We start from the raw sequence: 23,283 nt of genomic DNA, 5'->3' as shown, positions 1-23,283 counted from the left end.
CCCCCCCCCCCCCTTCACCCTCCCCGGGGGAGGGGGACACACACATATTCCTGGGTCATGTTCCCCCGGCCCCGGTGCCTGCCCCTTTTACCCCTGGGCCCCCCCCCCCCCCCCAGGCATGCTGATCCACGAGGGCCTGACCGGCAACCCGATCTTCCCGATCGGCGAGACGCTCTAAGCGGCTGGCCACACGGCCTGCGCCGCCGCTGCGGCAGCCCCGTTCGGCGGCGCGCCGGATGGCGTTGCGGATGGCGCCGGAGGGGCAGAGGAGAGGCCGAGGATGTTCGGCGCCGGGAGCGAAGGCGTGGAGGGGCGGGAGCGCGATTATCAAGGGTATGTGTCACGTGCGAGCGCAGCAGTGTATGATTGTGTCCGCGCGTTTCGCTGTTAGTTGAAACGTCTTCTACATCTACGACATGTCAAAATATGTTCAGGCCCACCGTCGAGGGGGCGCGAGGCGCGAGCCCCCCGGCCCCGCGGAACCGGAAGCAGCGCCAGGAGCGGCCCAGCGCTCCACAGGTCCAGCGCGCCCGCCGCCCGGGCGGCGCCCCACCCCCAGGTGGCCAGGAGCCAGGTCCGGTGCCCAGTCCCCAGCGCGCAGCGGCAGCGCCACAGTGCAGAGGAGCACGCAGCAGCGCGGCCGTCCACGGTCGACGTCGAGAGCTCTCGAGGTGCGAGCGCCGAGCCCGAGGTCCGAGAACGGTGGCGAGCGCGAGGGCCAACCCTTAGCACATGCGCTCGGCACGCTCACGATACCGCACATGCGCGCTCGCGTCTCCCGGGTCATTGCTTCTTGCGCTGGCGCTCGCTCACATGGCGCTGCTTTGCCTGCTCAAGCTCGACCCAGCGCGGCACGTCGGGCACCAAGGCGGCGAGGAAGAGCTTGACGAGGACGAGAACGTGCTCGAGAACAAAGACGGTCCAGACGAGCGATAATGAGACGGCGCGCTGCCGCGCCTGGCACACGAAGCAATGCTCCTCGTCGTACAGCGTCTGCATCTCGGCCGCCACCTTCTTCTCGCATAGCGCCGTGAGCAGCGGGACCGAGACGGTGATGTTTGTGGGCAGGTACTGCCATGCCGGGTACTCAGGCGTGCCGCCAATGTTGAGGTAGCACTCTCGCCAGTTGGAGACGCAGTCCTCATCCCACGAGGGGGCCGCGTCGCTGGAGCAGTCGCTTCTGTCGGCGAGCCACGGTATTACGAGCATGTCGCGCACGCTGTTGGACGTGTACGCCACGATCAGAGCCTGCGGGCGACGGAGAACGGCAGCGCGTGGTCACTCGGCCTCGTGTGCCGCGCGACGCGGCAGAGGGATCGGGTGGCACATTGATGACGAGCGCCAGCCACGAGAGCACGTCCATCACGTGCTGCCAGGAGCCGATGTCCTCCGCGCCGCGGTAGACCGGCCGGCGATGCGAGTAGCCAATCTTGTGCGCGTCGAAGCGTAGCTCGACAAAGTTGGCGATCGCTGCGGCGATGGCGGCGGGTGGGAAGGCGGAGGCAAACATGCAGACAAAGCCGTACTGTATCACCTTGGTGTTGTACTCGGAAAAGGTGCCGTCGAACGCCGGCATGGCCATCTGCTCCTCGATCTCCTGACCGAGCTCGACGAAGCGAAGCGCAACCTGCTCCTCGGAGCTCAGGTCGATGCTCACCGTACTACTCTGCGTCCCCGGCGGCGCCCCCACGAGCCCCGTCATCCAGTCGACGCAGCCCGCCATCTTCCCGCCGCTGTCTGCTGCCTCCGCGCTGGCCATCCCCGTGGCCGCGATGGAGGACCGGCCGACGCGCTGGCGGAGCTGGTAGAGGTTGTAGCGGTGCTGCAGCCACGGGATGAGAGCCTGCAGCGCAACCTCGTAGAGGGGCTTGAAGACGGTGTAGTAGAACAGCTGCGTGCGGAGCAGCCCGACGCAGCCGTCAGGGTCCTGCGGCGAGGGGGCGTCGCTGCGGAGAGTGAGAAGGGGGCGGAGGCTGCGAGGTGGCAGCGGCCAGAGACGTGGCGCGCCTCGACAAAGATCGCCCGCTCGCAGTGCCCCTGAGGGTTGGATGCGTCGAGCGGGTCGCCCGCCGTCGGGGGCGGTACGCCTGCGCTGCCGCCGGGGCCCTTGCAGCCGGCAAAGGCCCACGAGTCGGCCCCAGACTCACCGCCCGAGAGGCCGCACATGTCGTGGTACGCCTGGCCCGCCGCGTTGGTGTAGCCAAAGGCACCGTAGAGCGAGAAGTTGAGGCCCTGGATGAAAGCGATGTAAAAGAGCACGATGTACGAGTTTGCAAACTGGAAGAGGAAGGTCTTGACGATGAGCGCGTCCTCGTGCTCCGTGTCGGTGCGGTGGTTCTCGAGATCGTTGAGCCATGCGGCTAGCTTGGCGTACACCATATTCATGACTGTGATCCACAGTGTGTTCAGCAGCGCGCCCACCGTCGTCGCGGTGGACGGGTTGAAGTACGGATGCTCCTCCAGCTGCCGCGACAGCGACATGAGCATGCGGAAGGTGAGGATGCCGAGTGTGACCACCAGCATCAGCACGGTGCACAGCACCAGCGTCGGGATGCTCATGAGGTACACGCGCAGCCGGGACCCCTCGGGCATCACTAGCGTCTCCGGAGCGTCGTCATGCGGCACAAAGCCGCGCCGGTCGTAAAAGCCGCTCCGCCGCTCCATCCCGCCCTTGTTGCCCCGCACGATCTTCGTGAGGGACGACTGCCGCTTCTTCACCATTGGCTTGCTCTCCGCGTCGAGCCGCATGCTCGCGTTGCTCTCCGAAAGCCCATCGCCATCATCCACCTCGGGTGGATCCGCCTCGTGGTCTGCTGCCCACAGCCCCTTGTGGAAGGCTGCGATGAACTCGGGCCGGGGCCGCTCCTCGTTCTCGTAGCCAACCATTCCCCACTCGTGCGCCAGCGTGGCCTGGCGGCGCTTCCACGACTCCGCCATCAACGTGCACCACAGCGCAGAGGCGCATGCGTACAGCGGCGTGCCGAGCGCACCAACCGGCGACAGCTCGACGACAGCGGCGATGAGCGCAAGCACCTGCAGGCACGCCGTTGGGACGCGCGTTGGGACGTGCCTCGGGTGGTAGGAGCAGAGGGTCTGGTCTACGGAGCAGCGGCCGCTTGGCTCCAGCGGTGCGTGGCTGATGCGCGGGGCGCAGGAGGAGAAGGGACGCACGCACCGTCAGCGAGTTGGTGTAGTGCTCCATCCAGGCAAAGTACATGGCGATGCTCTCGCCATAGTACTGCCGGACCTCCCCTATCGGCTGCTGCATCAGCCCGAGGTCCGGAAAGAGCCGCCGGTTCGCAAACGGCCACGAGCGCACGGTTAGCCACTCTGCGTTGAGCGAGTTCCTCTCTGCAATGGAGTGCAGACCAAAGTAGCAGATCAGTACGCCGCTGACAACGAGCTCGTCGAGGTCAAGCCCAGCGCCGCCAACCTCGCGCTCCGCCTAACATGGGCGATGACATCAAAATGAGGGGTGTATCGCCTCCAGAGCAGTCCGTTGTGCTCTGCCTCCAGTATAGAGAGGATGAGCCGCTGCCGCTCCAGCGCCGAGAAGGTCCGACCCTCCTTGAGCACAAACTCCCCTGCCCGCGAGCGCGTGAAGGGCTCGTATTGGCGTTGCGAGCCGGCGATGCCCATCTTCATGCCGCTGCGCTCGGCCTCATCCTCGAGGCGCTCCAGCGTGGCCGTCACCTAGGGCCCGCCACGAGACAGGCGTCCGCGGTGCGTGGGAGAATGCACCGCGCGCTTGCAGTGCTGACCTTGAGCATCACCTCGCCGCCGTCTCGTGAGTGCTGCACCCGCACGCGCAGCCCGACCGACTCGAGCAGCGTCTTGAGCTCGCGACGCTTCGCCTCCAGCTCCGTCTCACGCTGAGACTCCCTCTCGGCCTCCTTCCTCAGCAGGCTGCTCTCGCCACCCGACTGGCGCAACCCTGGCTCTCCCCCGGTCGGCTTTGGCATCTTGCCAGTGACCTCTGACTCCTTGGTGGCGCCCTCTGCGCGATGGGCGAGGACGACATCGGCAACGAGACCAAGTTCCGCCTCGGACTGGAAGCGGGCTTCATCGTAACCTGGAGTAGACGTGATCATATTGCATTGCCAACCCCACGGCCGCGCGTGCGTCCGCTTCGGGACGGACGCTGAAGCGGGTAAATCCTCGTGCAAATCGCAAAAGGATTCACTTTAATCGTACACGCGAGAGAGAGACACCTCCCGCCCCCCTTTCTCCCAGTAAGCTAAAACGTACACGGCCCGGTTCCAGGCGTTGAGCAGAGGCCAGAGCGGGGCGCAGTCGAGCGCGCGCGGCGCAGGGGCAGCACACTGGTCAGTGGTCTGCGCGAACGCCCGTCGCCCACCCTCACGCCGCCTTGGCCTTTGCCTTGGCCAGGTCCTTGAGCGTGATGGTGCCGTACTCGTCGCCGGGCGGCTCGTAGGTGCCGAAGAGGTGATCAAGCAGCGTGAGGCGCTTGGAGAAGTTGGAGAGGGGCTTGGTGTGGTGCATGGTGTGGTCGGGCACCTGGGAGCATTGCGGGAGGGAGTGCGCTCGGGTCCTCTCGGGTCGTCTCGGGTCGTCTCGGGTCTCTCGCCTTGAGGTCGAGGTTGAGCACCTCTGGGATGATGCGCAGAGGGTGGCCTGCATGCGGGCGCGGCGAGGTAGGACTGTCCGTCTCTGGCGGCCGGTGGCGGCGGTGGGGCAGGGATGGGGCAGGGGCGGGCGGGCCGTTCACGGTCCACGACATTTGCGTGTGGCCGAGCAGCTCGACGAGGTGGGCCTACTCACGGCTCAAGAGGTGAAGAAAAAAGGCCCACACACCCGACCTGGTCGAGCGGCGCGACGCTGAGCGCCTATGGGGTCGTGCCGCGTGGGTGCGTCGTGGACGAGTCGCGCGATTTGCCACTGCGGTGGCGATTCGGTGCCCACGAGACGAGGAGGGCGATGTCGAAGAGGGTGTAGTTGTAGAGCAGGCCGATGAGCTCGAACCCGATGAGGTACGAGCCTGAGGGCACTTGGGTCGTGTCGTTGTGTGATGACTCGGGGAGTTTTGATGGAGGCAGGAGCCGAAGACGGAGGCGCGCGCTTTGCCTCGGGCAATCTCGGGCAATCTCGGTGAGATCTCGGCGAGATCTCGGCCAGGTCTCTGTGCACGCCCAGGATGGAGATCGCCTCGACGAGGCTGACCTCGTAGGTCTCGTGCGCGACTAGGTGACCGTGCTCTTTGGCCGTGTCGGTGTGGTGCTGCGCGTGCAGCCAGCGGTAGAGCGTGCCTGCGGGACGTGGCCACGGACAAGTCACGGACGTGGCGGTGCCGCGAGGTGCGACAGCAGCAGAGCGCGCGGTTGACGTGGCACACGCGGTGGAAGGTGTAGAAGCCGATGTCGAGCCCGATGTCAAAGACAAAGGTGCGCCAGGTGGCGTGGAGAAGCGACTCGACGGTCGGGTCGTCGATGCGAACCCACGGCCAGATCTTGTAGCCCACCGTTACCCCGATGGACTCTGCAGTGGTGATCTTGAGCTGGTTCAGCACCTGCTTCAGACACACGGGCTTGACGGGCCGCGACTCGTACACGTCCGCCATCGCCTGGATGGACCAGGTCTCAAAGACGCCGATCGGCAAGAGGAGAGGCCAGTAGAGGGCCGGATGGTCGAGCCCCTCCCATGAGGCGAGCTTGACCAACCTCATGACGAGAAACCGGCTCACGATGGCGAGAAACTGCTGCGGCCACATCATACAGATGAAGCGCATCCGCCGCCAGCGGTCGTCCTTCGGCGATGTCATGGCGACCCAGCCGAGGTTGAAGGTGACAAAGCTTAGCCAGCATGCCAGCATCTCAATGGCGTACCGAGAGCTGGACGCCGCGGGCATGCCGTCAGTGACAGTAATATTTGTGCTCCAGGGAGGCACGGCGATCACAGAGCTGGCCATTCGTCACTGACAGCGTGGGTCGATGGTCGCCGTATTTGATGAAATAAAAAGAGAAGTTGCGGCCGAGCCCCCCAGCGACCGACGCTGATCCTGGCCACGGACGCGTCCACGGTGATGGGGACCGAGATGGGGGTGGTGCAGCGCATAGCTGGTCGGGGGGGGGCACTCGACCCCAAGGACTTGGCGTCGATGCGGGCCACGGACCTCGACGAGCTGAACGTGGCGGCACCCGAAAAGATAGGCGGGCCGGTCTGGGTCTATTTCCTCGACGATAAGGGCGGCTTCAGGGCGGACTGGGTACTGGTGTGGGCGACCCCACACCCGGGCTCGGGTCTGACCAGGGCCCACATCCGATATGTGGGTCGAGACACCCGCACAATGAGCCGGGATGGGGGGCGGGCTTCTGTGGCGTGACATGCCGCGGGGAGCAGGACCTGCAACCAGGCCGCTCGGGGAAGGTTGACCGGCTTGTCACCCGAAGCGCCAGCGGCTGGACCACCTGCCTGGACCTTGAGAACGGTGTGATGGCTATCCCGGCGAAGGGGGGGCCCGGAGCGAGGGAGGTGTGCGTCGATGGGAGAGAGGTCGACATCTCGATGCCCCCGGAAGAATGGCGGGATCCCCTCGAGTTTGTGGTGCGGAAGACCGTTCGGGTGGCTCGACAGCTCACGACGATGCAACCCCGTAAGCGACGGGCGGTTGGGGCGCGGTTGCGGAAATGGGCGGGGACGTCGGTCGATGAGATACTCGAGGCGACCATGTCCGTGGCGCGAGAGCGACCCCACGAGCAGGCTCGCGGCGCCGGAGCAGCGATGGGCCGGGAGAGGGTGACGAGGAGAACGACGGAGGCCCCGGCGCCGCGGACGGAAGACGCCGTCTCTACCCTCCTATCGGCGGCGGCGTTTGCGGTGGCGAGACACCTACACGCCAGTGCCGCCATCGTTCCCGCCACCCGCACTGCCACTCCCGCCCCCGCCACTGGAACGGTTGCAGGGTCGTGGGGCCGCCCCAGCGGCTCCGCACCAGGCGTTTGGGCCGCGAGGGCCACCACTGTACCCGCCGCCCCTGCCACCGCCTCCACCCCCGCCGCCGACGGGGCCGCCACCGTATGGACCCGCTCGGAATAACCTGGGGGACCCGGGACCGCCCCGTCGGAGGCTGGTGTACCCGGGAGGAGGAGAGGGGGGAAGGGAATTGCCGCGGTACGAGAGCGGACCCGCCGGCGAACCGGAAAGCCGAGGCCGGAGGGCCCCGGGGGGGGCTTGGGGTCGGTTGTCGGAGGAGGCGAGAGATGAGCTAACGCGGCCTCTGAGAGTGGAGTCGGGACGTACGGGCTCACCGGAGGAAGACCAGTTGCAGGGGCAACCGGACCACCGCGACCTTCGACGGGGAGGGCCACGCCTCCCCGAGCCTGGAGAGGAGCCGGCGGAGGGGGGGGGCGAGCCAGGGACGATAGAGAGGCCGCGAGTGCGGGCACGACTCGCCGACCAGGGAGAGCGGGCTCGACCTCCTGGGGGTGGAACTGGGCGCGACCCAATGCCACCGTTCTCACCCGGGGAGTCGGGCACGGGATCGCCGTCGGCAGGGTCAACGGAATCAGGCAGAGAGGACGAGACGGCGGCGGGGCCACGGCCAAAAAAGGCTAGGAGGGGAGGTCGGGCCCCGCGCCCGCCGTACAACCATCGAGAAGCAAACAGGAGAACGGACCGAACGGGGGGGGGGACCCCACCGGAGCCGGGGCAGGGAGACCGAGCGGAGGGGTTGTGATTGGCGACGCCGTCGCCAAGGGGGAGTGTGTGTCGTCGCGTGTCCTTGTCTGGTGTTTACTAGCTCCGAGTAGAGCTAGAGGGGGCGTCCTGCTGCTAGGGGAAACCTGGAGCGCGGTACTAACCCTCGGAGAACTGTGTTTACTTTAAGGCCCTTGCCCTGCGAACGCGCACCCCCGGGGCTAGGGCTCTCTAGCCCGTAACCCGATACCGATCATCCGGCCCGCTGGATGCGCTTCTCAGCTCACCGGCCCTGGATGTGAGGTTGCCGACTGCACTCCAAGTGCTCCAAGTTGCTGTCGAATTGGGTGTGCGCACTCACTTCGAAACGCACATCCCCGGGCCCCGAAACCGCACAGTGACAGTCAGACATGCAACACGGGGCGTGCGTACTCACCACACGCTCACTCCCCCGCGTCGTACAGCCCTGGGAACTCCTCTCCGTGCACAAACGGCGCCAGCGCGAGGTGCATCGCATGCTCATAGTACGCGGTACGGTCCACCAGGCCGCGCGTGAGCTTGCCGACCGTGCCGCCCTTGCGCTTGCTCCCGCTGTCGCCAAAGACTCTGTCGTCGGCGTCGCCGAGCTCGACGCCGGACTTGACGAGGGCGGCGAGGCGCGGAGGCAGCGCGAAGGACCCGGTGCGCGCCACGCCCCACGCGACGCCCGCCTCGCTCGCCGGCGAGCGCATCACGGCGAGGAAGGCGAAGCACTCGGTGCAGGAGTCGAGGCCGGGCGTGCCTGGGTGGAGGGAGGCGAGGCTGCACTCCGCCACGCCGCCCTCGACTCCGACGGCGAAGTCGGGCATCGCACCTGCGTGGCGCCGGGGAGGTGGTGGCGCCGGGGAGGAGGAGTCGCGGTGCGGCTGCTACAGAGAGAGAGATAGGGAGAGGGGGAGAAGGAGGGAGAGGGAGGGAGAGGGAGAGGGCGGTGGTGGGCGCGAGAGGAGGAGCCGCACCGCCGTGGCCGAGGCAGTGCGCGCCGAGGCAGTTCTCCGCCCGGTTGAGAGCCCCCTGCCGCGTCTCCGCCTCGCCCCACGGCTGGTCGGACACGCCGCTCGGGATGTCGTACGCAACCACCTCGAGCGCTGTCAGCGGGAAGGCGGCGGCAAAGCCGGCGCGCACCGCGTTGACTTTGACAGGGTTCTTGCTCCCGACGGCGACGACGAGCGGAGCCTTCGCCACCTCTGCCGTCGCCACCGCCGACTCCTCCACCGCCGCCGCCGCCGCCTCCGCCGCCGCCGCCGCCGCCGCCTCCGCCGCCGCCGCCGCCTGATCCGACGCCGCCTCCGACGCTGCCGACCCGCCACAAAACTCTCGCTGCTCCGCCGCGTCGGTAAAGCGCTGCAGCTCGACGAGGTACCCGTCCGGGTCGCGCAGCAGAGCGTTGTAGATGCCGAACCGCTCCGTCGCTCGCGGCGGCTGCTCCGCCGAGCACCGCCCGCCCGCCAGCGCCTTTGCGTAGGTGCCGTCGACGTCGTCCGTCAGCAGGCACACCATGGCCGTGTCGCGTCCGGCGGTCACCGCGCTCACGGGTGGACTCGCCGCCGCGCTCGTCCCCTCTGGCACGATCCCGAGCGACGCGGCGCCACCCGGGAGAGCAAAGAAGAGCACGCCACCGTCGCGGCGGAGCGGGAGGCCAAGATCGTGGCTGTAGAAGCGTCGTGCGTCGGCGAGTCGCGAGGAGTAGAGGAAGGTGATGCTGCCGCTCAGCACCATTGTGTATTCTGCTACAGCTGCGCACGAGTGCCGGGGGCGGCTAGACGTGTGTATGACTCGATTGGGCTAAACCTCGCGCGCGCGCGCGCCCCCGCGCGTCGTCGCGGTAAGGCCGTAGGAATCCTAGACCCAGACCTTAGTCGCGGGTGAGTGTGAGAAAAAAGGCAAACGTCATATGATCTGTGATCTGTCGCGCCACCGCGGCTGCGGGGCTGATAGAGCAGGCCGGCTGCGGCTCCTAATGTACCTCCGCTTTTGGGTGGCGGTCGCGCGCTGCCGACGGCGCTCGCCGGCGCTTGCGGCACACACACACACACACACACACACACACACACACACACATACACACACACACACACATGCATGCACAGACACACAGCCCCTTCCCCTCCCCCCTCAAGGGCGAGGACACGCACAGGCCGCACCTCTAGTGAGGCCCGCATAGTATGTGGGAGACTCGTGCCGCCGCCCCTGCCACCCCTGTGTCAGTGTGCCTCTGTGGTAGCGAGAGACTGCCAGCGACAAGCTGGAGGCAGGTCGCTAGACTGAGATGAGACCGCCAGTGGATGTGGGAGTCCACCGCGCACCGCGCTGCGAGCCTGTCGTGTCCCTTGTCAGGAGCAGGAGAGCCCCACCTGTCCCCCTGATCGTCCTTCCAAAATCCTGCTCGTGCAGGTGGGGACCCTGTCCTCGTCCCATCCCTCGTTTGGCGTGTCTGTTTTCTTTCTTTCTTTCTGTCAGGGTCCGCCCGCAGGCGCATTTTGTCTACTCGAGTACCGAGGCGGTGCCCGATGCTGTCGGCGGACCTTAAGACAGCATTGTAGATCCCTGGGCGAGGGTGGTGGAGAGGGCGGTCCGGCGGCGGAGCACGAACCACCTGCACCTCCTCCCGGCGCGCCGGTTGGCAGGATGTCATCGGACATCGCCTTGTTGCCGCTCAGAGCAGCCTCAACGTGGCGGCGTAGGGCGGCGTGCCGTCCTCCCTTGGGTTCTCTGTCTTCTTTCTTTCTTTCTTAGGTTTAGCGGGAGGAGAATCCGAGAGAGAGAATCCGAGGGCGAGGATGGTGAGCCCGAACGGCCCGATCGTTGCGTCACCAGTTCATGTCCTTTTCATGTCTCTTTTCACCGTGGTGGCGGTGGCGGTGGCGGCGACGGCGGCGACACCGGCGGCATATGCAGCGAGTGGAAGGCGAGCGATAGCGCGATTGCGATGAGGAAGGCGATGGCGAAGCACTCGGGTGCCGCTGCGAGCCAGTGACTCACCCGCCCGTCACTGGCGGAGGACGCCGCGCCCTCCTCTGGCTGACCCTCGTCGGTGAACGGGGCAAAGCTGACCGTGCGGCCGCAGCCGCAATCCCGCGCGCCTGGGCTGCTCGAGGGTCGCAGAGCCGACTTTCCTCCCCCTTCTGGCGAGTCGGGCACGCGGCGAGCAGGGGTGACCCAGGTTCCGCTCGTGTCCGGCAGGGCACGGATCTCAGCTAGCCGCGCATCCGTAGCCGTCGCCACGCGCGCCCGACCCATAGCCGGTGACTCCATCACCACCAGTCCCCGCTCCTCCATCGAGAGCCGGGCGAGGTGACCACCCGCGGTGCACTGGCCCATTCTATCGCCGCATTGGCCCGGGAGGCGCGACCTGGAGTGCAGCATCGCCGAGGCTGCCGCATCGAGGTGATCGTCACCCGACGCGTTCACGCTATCGGCGGGTGAACTCATGTCTTCTCCTGGGGCGAGCAGCTGGGGAGGAAGGACCGGCCGGTGAGAGAGAGAGATGGAGAGAGGGTGCCTCGCCCTCGGCGGGCGCTCATAAGAAACTCGACGTTATTGGCGGGTCCTTTCTTAATCCCTGTGGTGGCTCCTTCTTTCTGTTTCTGCGACTTTTTTGTGCAATGCTCCGACTGGCCCGAACCGTCGCCGACAGCTCTCCGACCGCGTTACGGCTCGCGCGTTCCGTCGCTTTGCCTCGTCGCTCTCTCTGCGGCCGGAGCACCGCATTGCACCGTATCTTAAGTTGCCGCCCACCGCCGCAAAGCTTTGCCGCGCTGCTCCTCCTCCACGGCGGCACGCCAGCCTTTGCTGTGCAGAGGCGGGTCGCGGCCCGGCAGGCGGCGATAGTACCCGAAGCCGAATCGGCCTCTCTATCGCTCGATGGTCGGCCGCGCTCAGCACTCGGTGCGTTGCGACTGCTCGCACGCGCCTTTGCGCTGGGCCTGCTGCTGCTGCGACCGCTGCTGCTGCTGCTGCCGGCGCTCCTGCTTCGCGGCAGAGCGTGGCAGTCGCGGTTCGAGCGCGCTCTGGTGCACGCGCTCGAGCGCGGCGGCCCGTGCCTCACGAAGCTCGGCCAGTGGGCCTCCACGCGACCCGACGTGCTGCCCGCCTCGCTCTGCGCGACGCTCGGCGAGCTCCACTCGAGGGCGGGCGCGAGGGTGTGAACGCCTCACGGCTCGAGGCGTGGACAGGCGAGCTGCACTCGAGGGCAGGCGCGAGGGTGTGAACGCCTCACGGCTCGAGGCGTGGACAGGCGAGCTGCACTCGAGAGTCGAGCCGCACGCGCTCGAGCTCTCGCGCGCCGCGATCTCCGCCTCCTTCGGCGCCACCGCGCCCGCCGAGGAGCTGCTGGGAAGCCTCTCTGCTGCGCCCCTCGGCTCGGGCTGCATTGCGCAGGTGCACCGCGCGACAGTGGGCGGCGTGCCCCTCGCCGTCAAGGTGGTGCGCCCACTCACGCGTCGACTCCGAAGAGCGCCTCCTCACGGCCCGCCCCTCTGCCCTCGAGGTGCTCCACCCGCATGTCGAGCGGCAGGCAGCTGCACCACTTGTGGAGCCCTTCTCGGACCCTTCTCGGACCCTTCTCGGACCCTTCTCGGACCCTGCCTCCAGGTCGCTGACGACCTCTACCTGCTTCGCGGCGCGTGCGGCGCCTTCGAGCTCCTCCTCTCCCCTCTGCTGCCTGGCCTGCGCTGGCTCGCCCTTCCCCAGATGGTCGACGAGTTTGCGGCCTTCATGCGGTCCCAGCTCGACCTGCGGCTCGAAGCCCGCAACCTCGACGCCTTCCGCGCGAACTTCGCCGTCGACCCTCGCGTGGAGGTGCCGCGGCCTCTGCGCGAGGAAGGGCTGGTGGCGCGGAGGGTGCTCGTCGAGACGCTGCTGCCCGGGCAGACCCTCTCCTCCCTGCTCGAGGAGGACGCCGCCGCGGCGGAGGGGGAGGCGGCCGCGCTGCTCGCGGCGGACGAGGCGGCGGCCGAGGCGATGCAGGCTGCGGGGATGGGCGCCGCGAGCAGCGCGGACGCGAGCGCTGCCGTCCGCGCGGCGGCGGAGCTCGAGGCGCGCGGCGCGGCGCGGGAGGCGCGGAGAAGCGAGCTGGCGAGGCTCGGGCTGCGCACCTTCCTTACTATGGTGCTTCGGCGCGCGAGCCGCCGCGATGTAGCCGAGAGAGCGCGCGGCGCGCGCGCGCTCCCGGGGTGGCGCCGTCCTCCCTATGGTATCAGGAGTGCTGCCTCCTGCGCGCGCTCCTGAGTGACCGGGGCACCCTGGAGCAGGACCCCGCCGCCCTCCCCGCCACATCGGCTCCGCCCCTCCGCCGCCCTCCCCGCCACATCGGCTCCGCCCCTCCGCCGCTCTGCAGGCACAACTTTGTCCACGCCGACCTCCACCCGGGCAACATCCTCGTCCTGCCGGCCGGCGGCGAGGGCGGCGGAGGAGGCGCGGGGGAGGTCAGGCTCGGCATTATCGACGCGCGCCTGCTCGCAGCCGAGAGCAGGCCGAGATTGCTACCTCTCGGCGCCCACCCGTGGCGAGCCTCTCTCGTGCGCCTCTCTCGCAGGCTGGCTTGGTCGTCGAGCTGACCGAGCGGGACCGGCGCAACTTCCTCAGCCTCTTCAAGGCCATCGGGCAGGGCGACGGTGCGACTCGCCCCCCCTCCCCCTCCCCCCTTCCTCGCCCCGCCTCCCGCGCCTTTGGCCCGCTCCCTCCACTCCGCGTTCTGCCAGACGAGCGCGGGTGTGTCTCGGCTGCATGTCGGCTGCATGTCGGCTGCATCTCGGCTGCATGTCGGCTGCATCTCGGCTAGGCGAGCTCGCGGGCGACCTGATGCTGCGCCACGCGCGCGAGCAGCGCTGCGACGACCCCGCCGCCTTCCGGCGCGGGATGAGGAATCTCGTCGAGAGCGCGCGCGCGGGCGAGCGCGGCGCCTTCAACTTGCGCCACCTCAAGGTGGGCGAGGTTCTGCTCGAGGTGACCAGCCTCGTGCGCACGCACCACGTGCAGCCCGACCCCGTCTTCACGACCCTCGTCTGCGCGATCGTCGTCCTCGAGGGGCTGGGTAGGCAGCTCGACCCCACCCTCGACCTCTTCTCGGTGGGCTTGCCGCTGCTGGTAGGAGCGTGACGGCGGGCGGCGGTGTGCGGCGGGCGGCGGTCGCGGGTCGGCGCGATGCAGTGTGGCTGCAGGCGCACTCTTGCCGACTAAGGGTGCACTTAAATTTGCGTTGGCCGCATTTTTACTTGTAGTTGTACACTCCAGCTTGCCATATCGATGTATGCAGAGTATATCAGGCGCGGGTTCGCCCATTGCCATTCGCCGTGCACACTCGAGACACTGGCCCCCGCCAGCGCCACGCGTGTCTGGTGTCTCGCTGTAAAACGGTAACACAAGAGAAAAACGTTCCTCCCCGCTCCCGCGTTGCGCGTTGCCCGCGCCGTTGGCTTCTTTTTCCTGCCCTAAAGCGGCTCGGTGACTGGCAGATGCTGCTCCGCCGCCTCTCCCGCCTCTGGCCCGATCAAGCGCTCGATGGCGCTGACCCGCTCCTCGAGGCTGCCCGCAGTCGCCGTGCCGAGGCTCGCCTCCAGCCGCTCGACACGCCGCGGCAAATCCCCGCCGCCGCCGGTCGACTCGCTGCTCACCGCCTCCTCGCACCGCGACACCCGACGCGCCAACGCCTCCTCCGCATCCGCCTCTGACCAGCGCAGCGCCTCCGCCAGCTCCGCATCCTCGCGCAGCGCCGCCTGCTCTGCCGCACCCGCTAGCTCTGCCGCCTCCCGCTCCGCCCGCCTCGCCGCCTCCTGCTCAGCAGCCAGCTGCGCCGCCCTCTCCTCCTGTGCGCGAACCTCTGCCGCAGCCTTCGCCCTCCGCTCCTCCTCGAGTGCGAAAGCAGACGGCGCCTTCTTGGCCTTATTGTTCTTCGCCTTGGCCTCCTTCTTGGCCGCCGTTGCCTCCGCCGCCTTTGCGCGCCGCCTCGCCTTCTCCTCCTCCGCCCTCTTGTCCGCAGCCTCCTTCTCGCGCCGCGCCGCCTCTGCCTGAGCGGCTTTGCGCGCCGCCGCGGCCGCCCGCTGCTCCTCTCGCTGCGCCTCCTCAGCCGCAAGCCTCTCCGCCTCCCTCTCCCGCAGCGTCTCCTCTACTGCCGCGCGCTCAGCGGCCAGCTTCGCCTCCGCCTCCGCCGCAATGGCTCGCCTCTGCTCCTCCAGCGCCGCAGCGTCCGCCGCCCGGCGCGCCTCGTCCGCCGCTCGCTCTGCTTCGCGCTGTCGTGCCGCCCGCTCGCGCTCTCGCGCCGCCGCCGCCGCCTCCCGCTCACGCTGCTCGCGCCGCCCCTTGACCTCGAGCGCCTTCTCTGCCGCCTCCGCCTCCCTCAGCGCCGCTGCGTGCTCTGTGAGAGCGCGCACGCACCCGGCGTGGTCCATTTCAGGAGCACTGGCGGCGTCGGCAGTAGCAAGCACCTTGGCCGCCTCCTCCTTGGCGAACTGCAGCGCGGGCCTGCCGTCTGCAGAGCGAGCCTTTGCATCCGCGCCAGCCCGAAGCAGGCGGAGCACGACAGCGGCCGGGGTGGCCTTGGATGGCGGCGGCCATCAGCGCGGTGCGGCCTTTGCTGTTCTGCAGGTTGACGTCAGCGCCGCGCCGAATCAGCAAGTCGACCACCCGCTCGTGGCCTTGGAGGGCGGCGATCACCGCGTCCGGGTGTGGAGATGCGAGGGTCGCCCCCCCTTGCCCCACCACTTTGTGTGTGTGGAGAAATTTACCTTACCTTACCTTATCATCTCGGAGTGGCAGATCCCGGCGGCAAGAGCGCAAGACCTCGAGGGACTGACTCTGCACGCGCGCCCGCGCGCGTGCGGCGCGAGGCCCAGCCCACAGCCACGATCGTTCACAAGAGAACGCACCCCAGAGTACGAGAGACCCTTCCCCATGGCTGCCACTGCGCCAGCTGTCCTTGCGCGCTGGCTAGGCCGCCTCCCGCGCCCTGGCCCTCGCAGCGGCACCTGAAGCGCGCCTAGCCTTGGCTGCGGCGAGCGCCGCCTCTGCCGCCGCCGCTGCTGCCTCGGCCGCCGCTACTGCCGCCTCCTCCGCCTCCTCCTCCGCTGCGGCAGCCTCCTCCTCCTCTGCCGCTGCCACAGCCGCAGCCTCCGCCTCAGCCTGCCGGCGCGCCTCTGCTGCCGCCTGCGCGGCCGCGTCCGCTGCCGCCTCCGCTGCCGCCTCCGCCGTCTCCTCGTCGCCCTCCTCCTCGCCCGCCTCGCCCGCCGCCTCTCCCAGCGCCTCCGCCAGCCCCTCGACCGACGTCTCCGCCGTGATGCTGAACCGCATCCTCTCCTCGGTGAGCGTCTCGAGAAGCAGGAGAAGCCTCGCCTCCTCGGCCTTCTTCGCCGCCTCGGCTGCGTCTGCCTCCGACGGCGCCTCGGCAGCCTCCTCGGGCTCCTGCGACGGCCCCGCCCCGCCCGCCCCGCCGCCCTTCTTCTTCTTCTTCTTGCCCTTCTTGCCCTTGGCGCGCTTCTCCGCCTCGACCTCCGCCAGCAGCTCCTCGGCGTGCCGCGCCGCCTCCTTCTCCTCCGCCGCCCTCTGCGCCGCCCTCTCCGCCGCTCCCGCAGCCCACGCCGCCTCCGCCGCCGCCCTCTCCGCCGCCTTCTTCGCCGCCGCATGCTCCTCGAGGGCGCGCACGCACTCGGCGTGGCCCTTGTCCTTGGCAAGCTGCAGAGCGGTCCAGCCAGCCGTAGTGCGCAGCGTCATGTCTGCGCCCGCCCGCAGCAAGCGGAGAAGGACGGAGGGGTGGCCGTTGAAAGCGGCCTGAATCAGTGCGGTGTCGCCGATGGTGGCCTGAACGTCAATCGCCGCGCCGTGCCGGATCAACGCGTCGACCACTTCCTCGTGGCCACCGCTAGCGGCGCCCATCAGCGGGGTGCCGCCGAGAGGAGCTTGCTCGTTGATCTCCGCGCCGTGCCGCAACGCCAACTCGACCAGCGTCTCGAGGCCATTCACGGCGGCGAGATTCAGCGCGGTGCCGCCGTTGTTGGACTGCAACGAGACATCCGCGCCTCGCTGGAGCAGCGCCTCGGCCAGCCCCTCGTGGCCCTTCACCATTGCGAGAATCAGCAGCGTCACGCCGCTCACAGGGCCGTCCGAAAAGACGTACACGAACGTCGCGTTGACCCGTCCGCCGCCGTCGAGCCACGCCAGCACAACCGCCTCATCGCCTCGCTCAGTCGCTTGCACGACCTCCTTTGGCACCGCCCCGCCGCTGCTCGGCTCGGCCTCCGCGCCTCCCTCGCCGCGCTCGGCCGACGGCGCCTTGCGCCGGTCCGCCGCCACCGCCCCGAGATGCGTCCTGAAGGCCTGGACGCACTCGGCGTGGCCCTCCTCCTTGACAATCTGCAGCGCCGACCTGCCCGCCGCATTGCGCAACGTCATGTCCGCGCCCGCGCGCAGCAGGCGGAGCACGACGGCAGGGTGGCCGAAAAAGCCGGCGCACGTGAGCGCAGTGTGGCCGTCGCTGTCTTGAAGGTTGATCTCCGCCCCGTGTTGAAGTAGCGCGTCGACCACCCGCGCATGGCCGTTGGCGGCGGCCAACATCAGCGCGGTGAAGCCTTCAAGGTTCTGCGGGTTGATCTCTGCGCCGTGCCGCAGCAGCATCTTGGCCACCTGCTCGTCACCGCGGGCGGCGGCGAGCATCAGCGCCGTACAGTCTTTGCTGTCTCGCGCGTCCACCTCCGCGCCGCGCTTCAGCAGCAGTTCGACCAGCTGCTTGTCGCTGGCGGCGGCGATCAGTAGGAGCGTACAGCCACTCACGCCGCGATTCACGCACGTCGCGTCAACCCGCTGAGCCACGTCTGCACCACGTCGACCTTACCGTTCTCCACCGCCGCTTCGATTCTTTTCGGCAGCGCGAGCGGCGCAGCAGTAGCCGCCGCTGAAGCGTGCCCGCGCCGGGAGGCGGCTGAGCCAGCCTTCGTCCGTCCGGGCATACAGTGGTGGCTGCTGCGACGCTTCGGAAAAAAGAATTTTTGCGGGCCTATCCCTCGGAGACCCGTGTTAGTGGGACAGCCGCGAGGTGGCATGAAGGTTGCAGCGAGAAGCGGCGAGAGACTGCGAAAAGAGATACGAGGAGGCAGACCCCCCAGGGTGGGCGACGGCTAGCGCATCACACCCTCCTCTCCTTAAAATCCCTGTGTGGTGGCGGCGTGCCGTTCTCCCATCCCTCCCTTGGGTTGTGTGTTTTCTTTCTTTCTTTCTTTCCGTGTTATGGCCCTGCGACCGCGTCAGGGCTCGAACACCACGCGGTCCACATCAGAGCGCAGATGGCGTGGCCACACCCCTGCTGGGGCTCCGCTGCCCTTGCCTGGCCTTGAAATTTCAAAGAATGGCAGCTTCTGCCTTCCTCGACATCGCGTCCAAACGCAATGCAATCCACGATCGCAGGCTGCTCCAAACCACTTGCTTCTCTGGTTCGGGCAAGTCAGCCGCCCGCGCCATTGTCTCCACTGTGTCCGTGAACCCTGGCAGCTAGTGTGACCGCAGCAAAAGTTGATTGCATGCAAGCAGATGCATCTCCATCGCTTCGGTGAAGGGGGTGAACCGTGCCACCCTCGATCGCCGTGCAAAGCTCGCTTCCGAGCTTTACAACTTGCGAAAGGGCTCGTCGCGATGGACCAACCCTTCGTACGGCTGCCGTGTGTGAGCAGATGCGCTCGGACGGAGTGGCATCTAGCGGCGCCCCTGGGCGCGCTGCGCGCGCCTGTGGTTTGGGAGGGGCTACCAGCACCGGAAAATGGCCTACGATTATCAAATACTTAAGGTCCGAGCTCCGACCTGTGGGCACTGCCTGCGCTCGGCACCGGCCACCGCCTCAAATACAAAATCTGCCTGCGGGCCGAACCTCCACAGCTCACACGTCACAGCTCAGACACAGTGACAGCACACCATGCGCGATGCGCGGGGAATGCGAACGCGCGACCCTAAAGCCGTATCAGAGCTATCATCTCTCGCCGCACCGTCTCTCGGTCTCGCGCTTGCTCTCTCCGCACTGCGGCTCCCGCGCACACGCCACAGCTCACGCTCTCCAGTGAGCTCGCCTCGCCGCTGGTATTAGGGGCCGCGCTGCCGGCGCCGAGCGTCACCTGCCTAGCCACGTCTCTTCCTCTAACGAGAGGAGACGCTCGGCGTCCGGGTAGCCGTCGTACTCGACCGCATCCACACGAACCTTCCTCTGCGAACCCAGGATCTCGACGTGCTGCCGAAGAAGATCCAAGCCGCGGCGGAGGACGGCAAGGCAAAAACGGGGTGATTTCGGTCATCCGTCAAAATATCTGAAGATCTGTCCGGGGGATTCTCCCCAAACCTTGCTCAGCTGATCCAGCCTGGGTCGTAGGCCAGCCCTGGCCAAAGAAACCAGCACCTCAACCGGCTTCCCTGAGCGTCACAGCTCGGTGATCGCGCCGGCCGGACACCACTGTAACGTCCGTTCCGGGCATTTGAACGCGACCTTCGGGGGGAAAGACATGGGCTCTATGGCTCAGACTGGACTCCTTTTGGTCCCTTCTGATGCCCTAGGCCATACCTGGGCCTTACTTGGAGCTCTAGGGGGTGGGCAGGGTTTGCCCCCCCCCAACTGGCCCGAGGCACCTTAAAACCATCTAGGTCGTGGAGTCGACATCACCTGCGTCACACCGCTCTACGGTGTACGGACTACGCCTACATCCGGCTGCGACCCTCTCATCTCCAGGGCGCTCCCTCCAACGACCGTTACAGAAGAGATGCCCACGTACATGAACCCCGAACGAAAATTCGAAAGAAACAAAGGCCACACCGTACCCGTGCCCCCCCCCCCCCCTCCCACCCCACCCGCACCCTCTCCCACCCCACATTCGCGCCTCACACGGCGAGGTCCTCCGCGCCCGGCCGCTCCCACGACGTCTCACCCCCGTCGTTGTAGTAGTAGGTGCGGCCGTCCCCCGTCTTGGTGGCGTGCCACCCCTTCTTGAGCGGCGTGCCCTCGCCGCCCGCCGCCGCGCGCGGAGGTGCGCGGGCCGGCTCGGCGAGGATGGGCACCTGCAGCGACTCCGACGGCTTCCTGCCCGGCGGGGCGGGCTTCGCGTAGACGCGCGTCCGGGGCGTCAGGGCGACGTCGGCGTCGGCGACGAACTTGGTCGCCGGTCGCGGCGGCGCCTCGCTCGCCACAACCGTGTGCGCGTACTTGCCGCGCCCCTTGCCGCCGCCTCCGCCCTGCTCGCCCGCAAGCCTCTTGTTCGCCGCCAGTATCACCTTGTCCGCCGCCGAGTCCGCCATAAGCCGAGTTGTGAGCGACGCCGCAAGCCTCTTGTCTGCGGCCGCCTGCTCCGCGCTGCCGCCGCCCTCGGCAAAGACGCGCGACCGCGGCATAACCCCCGCGCCTCCGCCCCCCGCGGCAGGCGACCTCTGGATCGGCTGGAGGTTATACTTCTCCTCCTGCGCCGCCTCGGCGGCCCGCTCGACATGCCGCTCGAGCACCTCCGTCACGTCCTCGTGCGCCGCGCCAAAGTCAGCCGCCGTGTCGCCCTCCTCGTTCTCCTCGGCCGGATCCACGCCCGCCGCCAGCAGCACCTCGACGGCGGGCGCGTGGTCTCCTGTTCACAGCTACAGCCGTGAACGGCCTCTCTCCTCAGCAGCCTGGCGGCTGGCGTGTGCCCCCGCCCTCCGCCGCCGCCATCAGCGGCGTGTTGCCGTCCTCGTCCGCCTTGTGCGGGTCCGCGTCGGCGGAGAGCAGCGCCTCGAGCACAGCGACGTGCCTGCGCACAACCACCCGCTGGTCAGGCACGGGGAGCGAGCCGAGACCCCCCTCCGCCGACCCTCTCTCACCCGCCGCGAGCCGCGAAAGCGATTGCGGTGCGGCCATCGACCGTGGTGGCGTTGGGCTCGGCGCGGGCGTCGAGCAGCAGCTTGGTCACCTCGAGGTGGCCTGCGCGGGCGGCGAGAGGCAGAGCTGGTGTCGCCGCCCTGTGCGTGTGCGACGGGCGGCGGAGAGGGCCGGAGCAGGCGCGCCGGCGAGGGAGCAAAAGTGGAGCGCCACGCCGCCTTCCCCGTCGGCTATGTCGACCTCGGCGCCGGCCTCGAGCAAGTCGCGCACGACGCCGATGTGCCCGCCGAGCGCCGCGCCCATCAGCGGAGTCGTGCCCTCGTCGTCGACGCCTGGGAGAAGTGTGGAGAGGTGTGTGAGGCAGGTGTCGCGCCGCACACCCCCACATACACCCCACACAACAAGCCAAGGCACACCGTTCGGGTCTGCGCCGCACTCGAGGAGCGCGCACACGGCGGCCCCCTCCCCCTCCTCCGCCGCTGCAACCAGCTCCGAAGCGGTGTCGTCGGCGCTCAGCGAGGAGACGCCGGACCCGCGGGCCGCCGACCAGCGCGGGGTGGCCCCTGTTGAGTCCGGGTAGAGGTCACAGGGTCAGGGTCAGGGTCAGGGTCGGGGTCGGGGTCAGGGTCAGGGTCAGGGGTGGTCGGTCACCTCCGAGCGACGCAGCAGAGGGCGCACCCACCACGCCGAGCTTCAGGGGAGGTATCGACATCCCCGTCGTCCCGCCCGCCCCGCAGGAGCGCGGGGCGGCCGCGCCCGCCTCCGGCGACTCCTTGGTTTTCGCCGCCGAATAGCCTTTCTCCAGGTAGCTCCGCTGCTGCTTCCACGGCGTCGCCGCACAACCAACCCCGCCCCCTCCGCCCGCCCCCTCCCCGCCCTCCTCCTCGCCGGCGCTCTCCTCGCTGCTGCTCGCGCTCACAACCACCCCCGCCGCCTCCTCCGCCTTCGCCTGCGCCAGCTCGCCGCGGTACACCTGCTGGACTTGCGTCGCCGCAATCTCTATCTCCAGCACCAGCTTTCGCTGCGCCTCCGCCGCCTCCGCCGCCCCAGCTCGCGACGAGTTCCCGCGGTGCAGCGCCTAGTCTCGGGGTCATCTCGGGGTCATCTCGGGGTCATCTCGGGGTCATCTCACGGCGGGACCCCCGCGGTGCAGCGCCCAGCGCCTGCAGCTTCACCGCGCACTCGGCGCGCCGCTTCTCCAGCGCCTCCGCCTCCGCCTCCGCGCGAACCACGTGGCCGCGGTACATGGCCTGCACGCGCACCGCCGCCTCCGCCTCTCGCTTCCTATGCGCCGCCTCCCCACGCGCAAGGAGCCCGCCGCCCTTCTTATGCTCCGCCGCCCGCCGCGCCGCCGCCGCCGCTTGCTCGATCCTCGCCGCCGCCGCCCTCGCCTCCGACGCCGCCGCCAGGAGCTTCGCCTTCTCCGCACCGACGTCCGCCTGCGGGCGCGCCGGGCCGGGAGACGCTGGGCTAGCGGCGAGGAGATCCCCCCTCCCTTGCTGCGGACGCGACCGACCATCCTTCTCCCCCCGGTCCCTGCCTCCTCCCCCGGTCCCTCCTCCCCCCGGCCCCTCCTCCCCCCCGGGGCTCCGCACACCCCCGACGCGGCCACCACGAATTCCGCTCTCGCGTCGAGCACCTCCTGCTCCTGGTCGAGCAGCTCCTGCTCTTGGTCGGTGTCGTCCTGCTCAGAGAGAGAGAGACAGCGGTGAAGTGGCGCTCTTCCTCCTCCCGCTCCTCTCCGCGGTGTCCTCCGCCTCCGTCGAATACAGCGACATCTCCATGTCCGACGACGCGGCCCCGTCGCCGTACTCACCGCCGTCGACGTCCGACTCGGGGCCTGGCGCCACACCCACCACCGTCGCGGCGGCGGCCAGAAGCGCCCCCTCCTTCGCCTCCTCCGCCGCCACCTCCTCGGCCCGCTGCTTCGCAGCGGCAGCCTTCTCCGCCGCCGCCGCCGCCGCCGCTCCGTTAGCCGCGGGGGCGCGCTCCTTCTTGAGAGCTGCGCGCCTCGCCTGGGAGTCGCGCCTCGCCTGACCACATGGCAATGCGCTGAGCAGCGCCGATCTGCACAACTCGTCGCCCTCGCGCGGGACGCCGCGCCCTCTCCCACGCGTCTTCGGCGTATGCCTTTGCCTTCTCCCGCGTGGCCGCTCCTCGCGGAGTCAGACACGGCTCCCAAGGCTTCTGCTGAGCAGCCTCCGCCGCGACAGCCTTCTCCGCCTCCGCCTCCGCCTCCGCCTCTCGCATCGCCTACTCTCACGACAGAGACGTACTTGCTTCAAGTGGCACTCTCGACATCCCCCTCCCGCTCCTCCCTCGCTGTCCGGCGCCGCCTTATTGACAATGTCCGCTGCCGCGACCTCCGCAGCTTCTGCTGCTGCCGCCGCTCCCTCCACCTCCGCCACCCTCGCCGCCTCCTCAGCCACCGCCGCCGCCGCCCCCGCTTTCTCTCCCGCCGCCTTGGCTGCAGCCGCCGCCGCCTCGTCCTCGTCGTCCTCCTCCTCCCCGGACGGCACGTCCTCCTCCTCGGAAGGCGCGCCATCGCCGTCGTCCTCGCGGAAGGACGAGACGCGAGAGGCGCGCCTGAGTGAGGAGCCGGCGGCAGAACTCATCTCGACGCCCGCCGCCCCTGCCGCGAGGCAGAGCTGTTGGGCGGGTTTAGAAGGGGGGGAAGAGGCAGAGCTGTTGGGCGGGGTTAGAAGGGGGGGAAGAGGCAGAGCTGTTGGGCGGGTTTAGAAGGGGGGGAAGAGGCAGAGCTTTGGGCGGGGTAGAAGGGGGGAAGA

General features: G+C 68.6%; 8 protein-coding genes across 8 annotated transcripts in view; 3 read left to right on the top strand and 5 right to left on the bottom strand.

Moving 5' to 3' along the window:
* The window catches only part of Lhcf63 (light harvesting protein), a gene marked incomplete at both ends in the record, with an annotated part of 1,195 nt that extends 1,017 nt beyond the window's left edge, over positions 1–178 (top strand). The window contains one exon of the mRNA XM_005793089.1: positions 117–178. Coding sequence (XP_005793146.1) covers positions 117–178 — 62 coding nt within the window. The remainder of the gene's footprint in view (positions 1–116) is intronic.
* Positions 179–783: 605 nt separating this feature from the next.
* On the bottom strand, positions 784–4,091 carry EMIHUDRAFT_222464 (hypothetical protein; the record flags this gene model as incomplete). Its single annotated transcript, XM_005793088.1, has 6 exons — positions 784–1,248; positions 1,328–1,927; positions 1,999–3,033; positions 3,176–3,445; positions 3,577–3,693; positions 3,762–4,091. The coding sequence occupies 6 exons, from the start codon at positions 4,089–4,091 to the stop codon at positions 784–786; spliced, it is 2,817 nt and encodes a 938-aa protein (XP_005793145.1).
* A 71-nt stretch (positions 4,092–4,162) lies between these two features.
* Positions 4,163–5,926, bottom strand: EMIHUDRAFT_439562 (hypothetical protein; the record flags this gene model as incomplete). Its single annotated transcript, XM_005793087.1, has 6 exons — positions 4,163–4,518; positions 4,589–4,635; positions 4,723–4,774; positions 4,920–4,999; positions 5,151–5,267; positions 5,338–5,926. 6 exons carry the CDS (start codon positions 5,924–5,926, stop codon positions 4,360–4,362), a joined length of 1,044 nt encoding a protein of 347 aa, XP_005793144.1. The 3' UTR covers positions 4,163–4,359.
* A 2,170-nt stretch (positions 5,927–8,096) lies between these two features.
* EMIHUDRAFT_69589 (hypothetical protein) lies at positions 8,097–9,192 on the bottom strand (the record flags this gene model as incomplete). Its single annotated transcript, XM_005793086.1, has 2 exons — positions 8,097–8,506; positions 8,652–9,192. The coding sequence occupies 2 exons, from the start codon at positions 9,190–9,192 to the stop codon at positions 8,097–8,099; spliced, it is 951 nt and encodes a 316-aa protein (XP_005793143.1).
* On the top strand, positions 9,191–9,349 carry EMIHUDRAFT_312799 (hypothetical protein; the record flags this gene model as incomplete). The annotated part of the gene is made up of 1 exon (XM_005793085.1): positions 9,191–9,349. One exon carries the CDS (start codon positions 9,191–9,193, stop codon positions 9,347–9,349), a length of 159 nt encoding a protein of 52 aa, XP_005793142.1.
* Positions 9,350–11,556: 2,207 nt separating this feature from the next.
* On the top strand, positions 11,557–13,919 carry EMIHUDRAFT_454171 (putative ubiquinone biosynthesis protein; the record flags this gene model as incomplete). The annotated part of the gene is made up of 8 exons (XM_005793084.1): positions 11,557–11,580; positions 11,685–11,834; positions 11,920–12,072; positions 12,182–12,208; positions 12,286–12,809; positions 13,031–13,139; positions 13,229–13,307; positions 13,475–13,919. The coding sequence occupies 8 exons, from the start codon at positions 11,557–11,559 to the stop codon at positions 13,789–13,791; spliced, it is 1,383 nt and encodes a 460-aa protein (XP_005793141.1). The 3' UTR covers positions 13,792–13,919.
* Positions 13,920–14,123: 204 nt separating this feature from the next.
* On the bottom strand, positions 14,124–15,584 carry EMIHUDRAFT_222460 (hypothetical protein; the record flags this gene model as incomplete). The annotated part of the gene is made up of 2 exons (XM_005793083.1): positions 14,124–14,597; positions 15,558–15,584. The coding sequence occupies 2 exons, from the start codon at positions 15,582–15,584 to the stop codon at positions 14,124–14,126; spliced, it is 501 nt and encodes a 166-aa protein (XP_005793140.1).
* A 3,952-nt stretch (positions 15,585–19,536) lies between these two features.
* EMIHUDRAFT_222459 (hypothetical protein) overlaps positions 19,537–23,283 on the bottom strand; it is a gene marked incomplete at both ends in the record, with an annotated part of 6,561 nt that continues 2,814 nt past the window's right edge. Inside the window, 9 exons of the mRNA XM_005793082.1 lie at positions 19,537–19,638; positions 19,714–20,267; positions 20,653–20,829; positions 20,914–21,060; positions 21,149–21,188; positions 21,471–21,575; positions 21,673–21,792; positions 22,095–22,181; positions 22,574–22,750. Coding sequence (XP_005793139.1) covers positions 19,537–19,638; positions 19,714–20,267; positions 20,653–20,829; positions 20,914–21,060; positions 21,149–21,188; positions 21,471–21,575; positions 21,673–21,792; positions 22,095–22,181; positions 22,574–22,750 — 1,509 coding nt within the window. The remainder of the gene's footprint in view (positions 19,639–19,713; positions 20,268–20,652; positions 20,830–20,913; positions 21,061–21,148; positions 21,189–21,470; positions 21,576–21,672; positions 21,793–22,094; positions 22,182–22,573; positions 22,751–23,283) is intronic.

Source organism: Emiliania huxleyi (assembly GCF_000372725.1).
Source record: "Emiliania huxleyi CCMP1516 unplaced genomic scaffold EMIHUscaffold_103, whole genome shotgun sequence".
In the NCBI taxonomy this organism is placed as follows: Eukaryota; Haptophyta; order Isochrysidales; family Noelaerhabdaceae; genus Emiliania; species Emiliania huxleyi.
This window is presented reverse-complemented; position numbering and strand designations above follow the sequence as displayed.